The sequence below is a fragment of the Macrosteles quadrilineatus genome, unplaced genomic scaffold, assembly GCF_028750875.1.
Source record: "Macrosteles quadrilineatus isolate MER2022 unplaced genomic scaffold, UCM_ALF_1.0 Scaffold_23__1_contigs__length_1887923, whole genome shotgun sequence".
Lineage (NCBI taxonomy): Eukaryota > Metazoa > Arthropoda > Insecta > Hemiptera > Cicadellidae > Macrosteles > Macrosteles quadrilineatus.
The window spans coordinates 1,313,124-1,327,367 of NW_026542616.1; the positions used below are offsets into that span (position 1 = coordinate 1,313,124).

General features: G+C 35.6%; 1 protein-coding gene across 1 annotated transcript; it reads left to right on the forward strand.

Moving 5' to 3' along the window:
* The first annotated feature begins 539 nt into the window (after nucleotides 1-539).
* Nucleotides 540-13,601, forward strand: LOC129005551 (ruvB-like 2). The gene is made up of 12 exons (XM_054434460.1): nucleotides 540-642; nucleotides 3,186-3,299; nucleotides 4,053-4,173; nucleotides 4,402-4,552; nucleotides 6,485-6,647; nucleotides 7,697-7,806; nucleotides 7,951-8,069; nucleotides 9,826-9,938; nucleotides 10,541-10,761; nucleotides 11,818-11,956; nucleotides 12,772-12,886; nucleotides 13,451-13,601. Exons 1-12 carry the CDS (start codon nucleotides 637-639, stop codon nucleotides 13,480-13,482), a joined length of 1,404 nt encoding a protein of 467 aa, XP_054290435.1. The 5' UTR covers nucleotides 540-636; the 3' UTR covers nucleotides 13,483-13,601.
* The last annotated feature ends 643 nt before the right edge of the window (nucleotides 13,602-14,244 follow it).

A 14,244-nucleotide genomic window follows, 5' to 3' on the forward strand; every position in this document is an offset into this window, starting at 1 on the left:
AAGCAAAAAAATAAAAAAATAACCAGCCCCCAAAATTATAATGATAATGAGGCTTGGTTTAGTATAAACATAAAAAACATACACATAGTGTTTGTTAGTCTAATGGTCAATAGTGTAAACTTCGGGAGACAAGTGTTGTTGGGGTTTGTATTTATTTATTTTTATCAACGGCACTGAGCTATCACCCATAGTATTACAACAATACATAAAAATATATGGATAAATATCTAATACATCTCAGTAAGAAAAATTAAAATGCTAATATAACCATAATACGCACTAAGGAATAGGGCATGGTGGAAGGGGAATAGAGATTAAAAGTTAAAACGTAATTACCGTGCTCTTAAGATACCAGCCTGAAGTTGGCTGGTCTCGGTCTCTTAGATTCAAGAGATTGTATAAAATGCTGGATTAAAGTATTTTCCAGTTAATTCGGTGTTCTATGATTTCCTACGATACTGTTTATTGTTTTTTTTTTCAGCTTCATTCACTTCACATTGCAATTGCAAATTGCAATGCAACTTCTTATTCTTGCTTGCCCATGCTTCGCTTCTGCTGCGGCGCCGTTTTTGTCACCGAGTTTTACCGATCAAACAATCAACTTATTTATTCTGCGTTTGATTGAATTGCATTATTATGGCGGTAAGTTTTTACTTATAAAATTAAAGGTGTAATTACGTCAAATGGTGATGAATATTTAAAATATATCATGAATCTTATTTTCAATATCGTGTCAGGCCTGAACTAAAATGGACTACACTGTATTCACCCTAACTTACTAACATTGTTTTGAGTAAGGCCTATCTGATTCTTTGTTTTGAAAGGCCTGGCACTTATGTCAGTTTTTAGTTAATTTTTGTTTTGTTTTTAGGGAGCCAAACGACTTACTCTTGTTTATTAACAGTAGGAATAATTTAAATTATTAAAATTTTAGGTTATTTTCTTGGGCCATCTGCTAAGTATTTTTGACATTATCCTATTTTAACGTTTGATGCTTAGAGATAGGCCCACCACCAATCATCCGATACTTGGTATTGATAATGTATAGGCCTAGTATCCATGGTTACAGTTTATTTACTCTATTTACTGGTCTATCCTAATATCGATTGAAACTATCGATTCCATACCTCAATACCTCCTCCTGGCTGCACTTTACTTGACGTCCTACACTCATTCGAATGAAAATATCGATCGATATATCGATTAATCGATTGCTTCATTCGATATATCGTTTGGTTAGTTAGGTAAGGTTAACCTAACCTAACTAACCAAACGATATATCGAATGAAACAATGGAATGAAAATATCGAATCGAAAAAACAATCGAATGAGTGTAGGACGTCAAGTAAAGTGCAGCCCTCCTCCTTCATCTTATACCCCAAAAGTGGGATTGATAGCGTCACTTATCATGGTTACTAAACAAAAACCTATAAGTTATTTACAAATATTTACAATACTTCTGGCAGGCTACAGGCTTCTTAAGTTCCCTTGGATATTCTGAGATGTCATAATAGGTCCGGCTCTTGATGAAAGAGGTTAACACTCCCCCAAAAGTTTTTAGATCCAACAACTGGATATGTCATGACAGCTTAACTTATAAAAAAAAACTTATGGCGGACACTGTAACTAGCTTGGGTCCTAGATAATCGTACCCTGGGTAGGTACATCAAGCTGACAGCGTTGCCTGGTGTTATGCTGGTGGACGTCATCACGAGTGCTGAAGTTGGTTATATTGGCCCTAACAAAGTCAAAGTCAAAGTCAAATCATCTTTATTCACAATATGCACACATAGTACATGAGAATAGTGTCAAATTCAAAGACACTATAAAGACACTTTTAAAATGCAAACGAAGGCTATTCGTGTGATATTTTCACTTATCAAAAGACGATTGTGTAAGGCATCATCCAGTTCAGCTGCAATTTTGACTATTCCTTCACTCATCCGACAGTAGGCCTATATAACACCAACATTAACTCCAGTACTCCAGTACCATTAACTCCTTAACACACATAGCACATCATAGGCTACAACATAAAAATGCCTGTCCATTCAACTTCATTAGTGGTATTGTGAAAATCTGCAATTAAATAAAAGGCTCTGTCAATTAATTGTTCACCTATTTTATCTTTAAAATTATTTTCACTTAGGCTAACAATTTATAGCTTGCAGGCAGCACATTGTACAGCCTCAGCCCAGCATATAGCGGACTTTTCTCATAAAGGGTTAAACGGTGCCTTGGAATTCTAAGAATGTTTTCATTATGATTATTTCTATGGTTGATTTGAATTGATTCTGGGAGGTCGTTTTTAGCCGAATGAATGTAGTTTAGTGACTTCCAAAATGTACAATCCTGTTAGGGTGTGGATTTTTAAATTTCGCAAAAGGTTTTTGCATGAACTACGTGGATGAAAGTTGGTCATAATACGGATAATGCGTTTTTGTAGCCTGAATATTGATTTGACTCCTGTAGCCTGACCCCTTAAGATTATACCGTAGGCACCTCAATACTGATTCTACATAAGCGTGATAAGTTAGCCCTGACCAAAGGAAGCCAAGCCACATGCTGGTTTGGGAACGATGCCGTTTGCAAAACTTTGACAACTAACTATGCCAATCGGCAAAGCTGAACGGCCTTCATCGGCATAATGGGGATGCAGCTTCAGGTTTAAGAAAAAACATTTTAGTTGAAAAAGCTTGCTAGGCTACAGAGTTCGTGATTTTTCCGCTGACGTGTAGTCAATGATTTCTGATTCCGTTAGATTTTACTTGAAAGACTAATTTTTCTAGACAGTTGGTAGTGTTTTGTATAGGTACCTATCATCTTTTGTATATTTCATTTCCACACCTGGCTTTTCCAATAGGCTACAATATATTTTGTAATTTTGGAATAAAGAACTTATGAGACAGTGGGATTCATAAGGTAGTTATATGATCAAATTCCCTCATTTTTAAATAAATGCCAATTTGTATAGGCCTATACCAAAGTCAGTTAACTTGTAATCTGTCTAATAATATACAATTTTTAGGCTTTTTAAAGCACTTAAAGCAGGCTTTTTTAGCAAATTTTTAGGGACTGACCTTAGCACATCTATAGTTAAACTTAATGCAGTACCGATAATAAAGTGTATAGGAGCTTAAAATTAAAAAAAATGAGTTTTTTAACTGTTCTATTATTTTTTTTAGGCAGTTGCAGCAGCAAAGGTACAAGAAGTTAGGGAGATTACGAAGATAGAACGCATTGGAGCTCACTCACATATTAGAGGGCTTGGATTGGACGATGGATTGGAACCGAGACAGGTTGGTTTTAGTCTATATTTACACAAGTGAATAAGTGAACTAAAGGCCCATGATTTATTGAAGGTACACATTCATTAAGGCAGCAACCAATCTGCTGGGCAATCACGGCTGTAATGTATGCATTTTTGTTTTTAACAGACGAACTGATTTAATTGAGACTGGCAGGCAACATGTCCATCGTGTGCACTTTTCCCAGTTTCAACGAATTTCCCACATATAGGGAGTAAGCTATTACTGTAGGTCTCATGGCAAGGACTGGACCAAGGACCGATTTACTTCTTTGTTTTGAGGTCCCCAGAGGCGAACAACACCGTCCGTCCAAATGTATATTTATATTGGCCTATGTATCCGTTAGCTCGATAACTCGATCAAAAATGGATCCGATCTTGATGAAATCTGGTATAGGCCTAAACCTGTAAACTACATTTATTTCAACGAGTATACCTCTTGCTCTTACTAGGCATAGCCTATCAACAACAATCACATATTCATTATTTAATTGTAACTGTAAAATCGATGTTTTGTAGTTGTTGACTTGAAGAGAGACTAAAAGCCACACTTTTTGAACACAAATACTGTGCAAAAAGTTTAAGAAAATATGTAGGTCTACTTAAAGTCTTGTACCAGTCAAATTCGAAGATCTTCAAAATCATACAACTTTTGTAATCCTTAGCTAATATAACCACTGATTTGTTTTTAAATATTAAAATTATATTTGAAAAAAAGATAATGAAACAACTGCATGTTATGTAGGTCTCCCAAGGCATGGTGGGCCAGCTGACGGCTAGGAGAGCGGCCGGAGTTGTGCTGGGGATGGTCAAGGAAGGCAAGATAGCTGGCCGAGCAGTGCTACTGGCTGGGCAACCTGGCACAGGTCTGAGACTAATAAATTAAGTACATATCCTAGATTAGTTTTTTTAAAGTACCTACCTAGTTTCAGTTTTTTTTTTGTGAAAAAAAAACCACTTTGCTCAGGAGTAGCCTTACTAAGGAAGTAGAAAAGTATGCAAATCTTACTCTTCCAAAAGAAATGTACAACTTTGTCACTGCAATGAAGTCTAGATTATCCAATATTGATAATCCACTATGTGGTGTGTTGCAGGGAAGACAGCCATTGCTATGGGACTAGCTCAGGCCCTTGGTCCAGACACCCCCTTCACCAGCATGGCTGGCAGTGAGATATACAGCTTGGAGATGAGCAAAACTGAGGCTCTTACACAAGCGATCCGCAAGTCCATTGGTGTCAGAATCAAGTAAGTTGTGTTTGAGTTGTTAAACATTCTAACTTCCTTTAGATACTATCTTGATAAATAATGTAGGTACACTGAGAAAGTATAAGTATATTGGGGAGCGAGCTGGCGTAGTGGTTAGAGCGCGGGGCCAAGTCACCAAGATGGATTTTATCTAAGTGACAATGCCGCAACTCCTTGGTCTAGTCTGAAGTAATGTGAAAAATAATCCCAGGCTCAGGCCTAATAGCCAAATATCAGGGCTAAAAACAATTTTTTACTTATGTTTCTGTCACTGATGCTTGTCAATCTTATGAATCTATGAGGATTATATGAAAAGTATGATCAAGGTATAACAGCGTTGCCACCAGCCATGAAAACCTTGAAAAGCTTGAATTATGCATGAATTCTTGTGACCATGAAAAATGGCATGGATTATGCATGGATTTCTCAAATGGACCATGAATTTTCAAAATCAGAAAAAATTATTCAACCAATAGGCTACCATTAAGTTTTCCAAATAAAAAATATTTCATATTTAAAAACAGTTCATAGAAACGAACACCATGAAAATACTGTGTGGAGATGATTATTTAACATGTTCCACAGTCAGAAACAATTGCTTGGTTCATTCCAAGTCATTCAAAGATGCTGATGTCAGCTGAGACTTCCCGAGGACTGTATATGGTTCGAAAAATCATTAGTAGGCTGGTGATGTAAAAGGAGGGCCCTGCGTATGAAAAAGGGGTATGGAAATTAAATCACAAAAACAGAAGTTTTAGACCATGAACGGAATTGAAACGGGGGCGCAATAAAACCGAATTTCCGACTGACGCCTGATTTTTTTAGCTTTTTTGATAAAACCATCATATCTTAGTACGCTGTGAAATAAGATAAACCAGAATGCAAACTTTATGTAGAGGGGGATAAAACTGGATGAAACACGACTTTTTTGGTTGGGTGAGTGGGATTTTTGTTTTATTCGGGTGGAAAGACTGAATTAGACCTAGACTTAATATATTTTACAATTCTTCTCCAATATCTCATATAGAATATGAGCTGGACCAGTTTTGTTTTCAACTTTGTTTTGAATGTTTATAAATTACTCTAAAAAAGTTGTATATTAAGTATGAAAGGTTATTCAAAAGTAACACACAAAGAAACTGCCTCTTTAACGTCAGTTTATGAAATCAGCAAAACTCAATTGTGTCGAAATTGTATAAGCGCATCGACCATGAATTTTTTGTAAACTACCAATGAAAACCATGAATTCTGCATGAATTTTATCATCCCACTGTGGTGGCAACCCTGTATAAGGACCTTACATGTAAATAATAATAAGGAAGAATTGTTTCAAGGGCAGTCAGCCTAATTCCTGTGTTTAAATAAGTAGGCCTATGCTGTATGTTTAAGGAAGTCTTGTTTAGATGGACCACAATGTAACTAACATTCCCTACAGATCAACAGTGTACTGTATGTATTGTCTCATGCCATGTCATTCGGTAGTCCAATTAATACACAGCTATGTTGTTATTTTTTTCAATCTATTCATTATAGATTTTTTTTGTTATCTATTCATTTTTATTTTTGTTCATGGACCTTTCCTACACTAATTGTTTTGACTATTATTTACTATGTTTCAAGAGATTCAAGCAAACTCATTAACCCTTAAAATAGGGACAGTATGATTCTGATTGGCGAACTCTCACAACCTTTAGTGTATTTACAAAAAATCTTCCTTCCTTTCCTTATTGAGTGGAGACCATCATAGGAAAACTCCGCTAACCCATTATTACTAATGCTCGAACATACCGGTACAGGATTAGTTTAGGCCTAGTGTATATTTTTCATTAGAAGACAGTATTATGGATTGTTATATGAGGCTTTTCATTGCTTAATAATGCACTTAAGGCTGTTAAACAAGTTAATTATAACTGTGACACCTGTTTTCTCCAGAGAAGAAACAGAAATCATTGAAGGCGAGGTGGTGGAGATACAAGTAGAGAGACCGGCAACAGGTGTCGGAGCCAAGGTGGGCAAACTTACCCTTAAAACAACGGAGATGGAGACTATCTACGACCTGGGCACCAAAATGATTGAATCTCTTACCAAAGAAAAGGTTTGTATAATTAATTCTTAACATAGTCTAGATCCGATTAAATTATAAAATTCATAACCAAGTTCATTTGTATTACGAAAATTGAATTGTAAAATGTTATAAACTCACCATAGAAGCATAGGTTTTGGATTTTTTTGTAAAATATTCTAATGTGTAAAGGTTGTGTTTTTCTTATAGGCTACTTAGTTCTAACCCTTTCCCATTCAGGGCAGCCTTCCTCACAAACAATCCTAAAAAATATACCCTTGTGCTCTGTATTACATCCTTAACTATAAAAAGCATTGGTGTGAGAAAGGATAGGATAAGCAGGCTTACCTTAAGAAATGTAGGCATCCCACTTCATTCACTACAGAACACAGGAGAAAACACAAAACAAAACAAAATAAACACTGGATATTTCGAGGCCACTGGCCCCTTTCTCAACATGGAGAGTCACATTTGTTTTTGTGTTTTCTCCTGTGTTCTGTAGCGAATGAAGTGGGATGCCTACATTTCTTAAGGTAAGCCTGCTTATCCTATCCTTTCTCACACCTATTCTCTGGCAATAAGCCCCTTCTCTCCAAACCTATAAAAAGCATTGGTGAGACCAACAAGACCTATTTTGAAAATCATTACATTTAGTTTAGGGTGTTTCAATATTTGCGTTACGGTTATATTTTGATTTAAACACATTTAATTTGTAGCTTTGACTTAATTTAAGTAGACAGGTCATTCTCATGTTAGAGCTGTTGGCAGTTTTTTGATAAAAATGAATGTAGTTAAATTGAGTCACTAACAGACTTATTTTGAAATTTTGCACTAATTTTGTACTTATTTTGTCGAAATACGCCAACATTTATACCGAGCTGAACTAAGAGGACAACTCATAACAAAAGAGTCTCTCAGGCGAGCAGAACTTTCTTTGTTTTAAAGCTGTCGCTCAGCAAAATCCATTAGGCCTAGCCTAAATAATTGTATTACTTATAATAATTATAATTGTTATTGTAGGCCTATTACTTGATCTGTGTCACTTAAAACTGTCCTCATATGACTTTCTTGTTTTTTTTTAGGTTCAAGCTGGGGATGTCATTACGATTGACAAGGCAACTGGGAAAATATCACGACTCGGACGATCCTTCACTCGAGCAAGAGATTACGATGCTACAGGTGCACAAACCAGGTAAGATCTGGTCCCGGGATTTTCTCATTTTTTTGTCCCCTCTCTAATTCATTTTGGTGGTGATCTCCTTGAATCAGATGAGTTTCTTCTGTAATCAACAGGTATGATCTTGTCTTTTATTTTAATTCACATGTTCTGCACCAGGTTTGTCCAGTGTCCTGAAGGAGAGCTCCAGAAACGTAAAGAAGTTGTCCACACAGTCACTCTTCATGAGGTCGATGTCATCAACTCTCGAACGCATGGTTTCCTGGCTCTCTTCTCAGGTATATTTTGATTGATGTGAATTTTTGTTTGTAAAAACCATCAAACTAGAATTTAGAGTGATCAACGTAGGTAGTTTTTATGACAAATATAGGCTACACTAGTCACAATAAACTTGGGTTTTTATCTGTAGTATGAAGTAATGTATTTGGTAATCATTGGCTCACTGCAGAATGTTGCAGTGGTTGGTTTATATAGTATCAATGACCAGGCAAAGCAAGCACACAGTCATTGACAATTGTTTTGTGCGGTGTAAAAATGAGAATGTGAAAACAAACACACTTTTCCATTGATTGATCATGTAGCACTGTATAAGGTTTTTAATTTCAATTATCAAACGTCTGGTGTATTTTTCTTTTTTATCTGCTAAGAAAGTAGAATCTATCTCTAGTATACAACATGTAGACAAACTGTGTCCCTCCACTCTGTTGTTTGAAAAAATATTTTAGGACGGTGGCCGTTAGCTTGTATACCAGAAGATATTTAAATTATAATCACTTTGGCGTTCGAAAAAATATTTTTGGATGATAAATAACTCTTAACCCTTTCAGTGCTAGGCCAATAATTTATATTTTGTAAGACTTTTTTGTTTGCCTTTTAATTCCATTACCTGTTGTTGAAACTTAACTGTCATGTTGTCACTATTTTATTAATTAGGCTAATTTTGAATAATAACACAATAAGAAAATATATAAGAAAGATAAATCCCGGTATTTGTAGTAAACATTAAATAAAACTTAGTTTTTGTTGTAATTTTCCTGGTTTGCCTGTAAATTTTTATGTTCTGATAGCATTATTTGAAACCAAAATCTCATAAAATCAAAAGACATATAGTTTACAATGTAATATTGAATTTAACATTGATTTAGTTGAAAGAGGTTATCGGAATATAGCCATTTTAAAGAAACTAATGTTTTGCAGCAAAGTCTCAGGAACACATTTATGATCACTGTTGTGTTCAAACTAAAAGATTTCATCTAAATAGTCCGTGACTAACCGGTGCTGCTACCTAGTAACGCATTGAACAACCATCTGTAGCGCTATCTGTTCGCAATCGGTGGCGACAGCTTATATACCGGTTTTTGACTCCTCAGTCTTCAAGCACAGATAGCCGAGAAGGCTAGGGCAAGTGTCACTTGGCCAGTGGCATTCGTCTGCTCGGGTTCTAATCCCGTCCTGTGTGGCAAATAATTGGTGACCTGTGTGTTTGTAGCGATATACTACAACCACTGGGGCATAGTAAGGTGTTCATAATCCTTGGTTTAGACATACACCTCAAAATCATCGGATTGGGCGAATCTTTTAGCTAAGTGGTTGTTAGTGTATCCTATGAACATGCAGGTCACCAATGGCCGTTTTGCTATTTTTTTTTTTTTTTTAATAACCTTCCTCTCTATATTCCTTAGAGATTTTTTAAAACAACGATATATCGTTTCATAGCACTGAAAGGGTTAAGCAGCTGTTTGAAATGATTTAAGATGGCCGCTAGCCTCCAAGGACTCTTAAGTAAAAAAAAATAAAAAAAACAATGATGTAAGAAGTAAAGAATGCTGTTTTCTTAAGTGAATCTTTTCAATTCTAAGAACTGAACTGAAACGGCTAGTTTAAAAAAAACGGTTGTAGGTGAAATAGTTTACCTACTTAATGCATGTACAGTATTAGTCAAAATAAACAGTACTGAAATAGTAACAGCTGATTCAGTTTCAGTACTATTTTTTTTTACTGATACTGTATTCAAGTTTAATAATTTATGTGCAGGAGACACTGGTGAGATCAAGTCTGAAGTGAGAGAACAAATCAACACCAAAGTGGCAGAATGGAGAGAAGAAGGCAAAGCTGATATTGTACCCGGGGTTCTGTTTATTGACGAGGTAAGCATATCCATGTATTATCCTGGCCTTTAACGGTAGTCATATGGTGGAGAGGTGGAGGTTATACCTGTAGATAAATCAAATTGTCCTATGGACACGCACAGTACTGTGTTGTGCTATCTACTTAAGGGTTTCCCGTGATTGGGCCCTTAGTCACTGTAACACTCCTCACCTACCCAAATCTACCTGGGTGGTTCAATGGAGCTCCCAATTTCCTTTTGTTTAAAAAGGTACTAATTAGATTCAAATTCTCTTGTTTGATTTAATTCCTAGTTGATTTTTTTACAAGGGGTGTCCAAAAAAAAGGAGTCCAACAACAATGTTAAATAAAGTTCCCTTATCATGCTTTGATAACGGTTCCTTATCAAAATTCCTGACATTTTCACTGTTTGAGTGTAAATGACTTATTTATTGACATTTTTGGTGGCAACTGTAACATGTGCGTCCAAGGAGATAGAATGAAATGTGTTAACAAACCAATGGTTTAAAGAAAAGCTTTTCCATTTCTTATCCTAGGCTATGCATGCTTTATTTGAATTCTTATTAAGTGTATAAAGCTTTATAATGCTAGTCACTATCTCCTCTCTATTTACCTTCATCAGGTTCACATGCTTGACCTGGAATGCTTTTCATTCCTGAACCGAGCCCTGGAAGACGAGATGGCTCCCATAGTGATCATGGCTACCAACCGTGGTATCACAAGGATCAGAGGTACCAACTACAAGAGTCCGCACGGGATACCTCTAGACCTGCTGGACCGTATGGTCATCATAGCGACAACACCGTATGAGGAAACTGAGCTCAAGGAAATATTGAAAATAAGGTTTGTAAATCTTTGAATAAAGTACTTAGAAACGACTTGTCTATTTCAAGGTTCAAGGCAGTAATGAAGGACTGGTTGATAGAAAACCCTTTTAGCGAATTTCCCTATAGGGAAGTAGCTATTACCGTAGGTGGCATGGTAAGACCTAGACCCGGGACCGATTTACTTTTTCATTTTGATGTCCCCAGAGGCCAAAAACACCATTCGTTCAAATTTTTATATATGTATATATATATATATATATATATATATAGACTTATATATATATACGTCCGTGAACGCGATAACTTGAGTAATTTTTGTCCGATTTTGATGAAATTTGGTTTAAAGGTGTAAAGCGGGATAAACTTGAATGAGTTCGCGAACCAGCACGATCGGACCATGGGAACGGGGCTTTACGGGGGGTTTTATGGGGTAAAAATTGGTTTTTCTAACTTTTGACCCTCAAAACACAAAATTTCCCAATTTTTCTTTAAACCTTTTTAAAGAGCTTAAAAAAACAAATAATTTAGTATATAAAAGTATTTTTGTACAATTATTAGTAACCGAGAAAATTAAAAAAATTGTAAATTTAAAATTCCCATGTTATTCTTATGGAGAATACTGTCATATGTTGTAGTTTGCTTGTTTATGGATATATTTTGCTCAAATTTGGCAAATTTATTTATTTTGTACTAAGCTATCAATATTTTACTCAAAAACACACTTTATTAGTTTCCTTGTAGCAGTAAACCTAGGTACTCGTTAAACCTAATGTTATTAAAATATATTTAGGCCTAACTGAAAATCAATTCAGACAAATGGAAATTCGCTTAGTCGGCAGGTTTGCTGCGGCGGGGGTATTTATGACCTTTATGATTTTTTTAAAGTAGGACTATCTATCAGTTTTGTTACAGGTAATGCTCTTGCACTGCCTTGCATGGCTATTTTCTTGCTGGTTTTTTTTTGCATGGTTATTCTTCAGTTTTGTTTTACATGGTTTTGTTTGTTTCCTTATTATTATATTTTTCCAACTTGCATTTATTTGTGAATCAAGAGATTTTACTCATCCATCAGGTGTGAAGAAGAAGACTGTGAGATGACAGATGACGCATTGCTGGTGTTGACGCGAATCGCCAAGGAAACTTCTCTCCGTTACGCCATTCAGCTGATCACCACAGCCAGTCTGGTCAGTCGGAAACGCAAGAGCACAGAAGTAAGTAACAGATAAAAGTTGAAAACAATTATTACAAAAGTCATGTGATTGTGTGTTTGAATCGATATTTTAAGAAAAACGCTAAATTGTTTCATTTGCATTGTTGAAAATGTCTTGTAAATTGTTCTTAATTTAACTCAATGAACTACAAACTGAGTAAACTGAGATATATCACTGGTTTCTGTCAAAACCTTTACAAAGCAAAACTAAACATTTGGGGAAAAATATATTTTTAGACTTATCTTTAATCCAAAAGTCAATGATGAAACTTAAGTTTGGGTTTTTAGACTATAAATAATTTTGTTATCAATTTCTCAAATCTTACTTACTTACTCTTACTCCCAAGGCCATCGATACCCAAGGTGGTATTTGGCCTCGCCAACTGAATGCCTCCATTTCTTCCGATCTTCAGCATCTTCCTCCATGATATCTTACAGTGTGAATTTAGATATATTAAAACCTTGATAAAAAGTCTTTCATGGGAGTTATCAAATAAGACCTGTTATCAAGGTTGACTTCTTATCGAGGTTTACAGTAACATGTAATTCAGAAGGGTGTTATAAAATGACGTTATTTTGTTGTCAAGGTCGATTGAAGGAGGGTCTTGTTACCAATGTTCCACTGTGCATTCTGTGTGATACTTAGATAATCAAATTATTTCACCATAGTGTCTTAGTATAGCTAGATAAAACCAGGATTCAACTTCAGAGGTTTTCTAATGCAACATAAACAATATTTTTGACATAACAATCCTTTCGAGTGATGACCTATTGAGTTTGCAAGGTAGTAACAATACAACTTACAATCTGTTTCAGGTGAGCATAGAAGATGTGAAGAGAGTATATTCCCTGTTCCTGGATGAAGGGAGATCCACCCAGTTCCTAAAGGAATATCAGGATGAATACCTGTTTGATGAGGCCGGAGCCGGAGGTACACAACTTATTCCACAAAGCATAACTAAAGGAATTTCTCAAACTAATCTAATATTTTGTGCTGAATCCTTATTTTACAAAATAAATATTAGTGCACTTATCTGTTCAACTTGAACAGGACTTCGGATTTGGTCTTTTTAGTATGAAAGTGATTTTAAGCTTAGATTTGTGAAATGGGGCGGAATTTGGAGAATGTTGAAGTATTGATTAAATGTCCCGTTAAATATTGATGTCGTGTTTTTTATATTGTGTTGGCTATTGCATGAGAAGGATGGATTGGAGAGGTACCAGTGTAACTTCCTGTAGGTTTCAGGTATGGTTCCTATATGTGTAGCAAGTTTGGGTTGGACTAGTTTTAAGTTTTAGGCATGGCAAAAACATTTCCTTTCATCTCAATGGCTTGTTCAAAAGTGTTTGATTTTTACTCTGTGTGATAAATAAGTTCAATATAGCCTACTAAATTGTATTTTGAATTAATCCATACTCATAACGAACCCCTCATGTCTTTGGTGTGTAAATCTTATCCATTAAATTTAATTTAAACGTGTACTTGTTGTTGCAGACATTGAGACAATGGAAGTTACTGTCCACTAAAACGATGTAGCTGAGCTTCTCCACTTAATTTCTTACTTTTAAGTTTTGTAATAAATATTTTTGAATTGCCATGTTTCCTTGAATTACTGTACAAAGTTCAATAAAATAAGCTTTTTTTATTTGTCTACTTTAATTCATTTTATAGTATCCTAGTGTAATTATATAAACATAAAACCATCCTTTTTCAGATTGTAATTTTTTTGTTATCTCTAAAAATCTGCACTCTGCATTGAGATGGGGACGCTACCTATATGATTGTGTATTTTAACCCAAATGTGATTGAAGGATTATTGTAGAATGGGGTGTGAATGATTGTAGTTATTTAACTGACTAAGATCAGCTGTTTCTTTAGTCAGGACCATTATTTAAAGCACAATGATAAGGAAAAGCTGGGTCCAGTCGTCCTATAGCGTCTCGGTTTCCCCTTTTTAGAAACTGATGAGAACCTCTTTAGAGAAGTAGTGGGGGGCGTGACGTCACTCTGCTCTTTAGGGAACACCATTACCGTAACGAGACAATATGATTCCATCGGTGTTCGTGCAGGGCCGTGCTGGCCAGGCGGGCAACCGGGCAATTGCCCGGTGCGCCCTCCCAAGGAATACCCAATTGACGCCCTAGCTCTAAAGGCAAAAAATAAATAAATAAAAATAAAAAAATATGGTTTTGGTTTCCTCACATAACAATCTTGAGAAAAAATCTTTAATAGAAGAAGTTTTACATCAGTGTATTTCATAACTGAATGCTATTTCTGAGACAGAATAA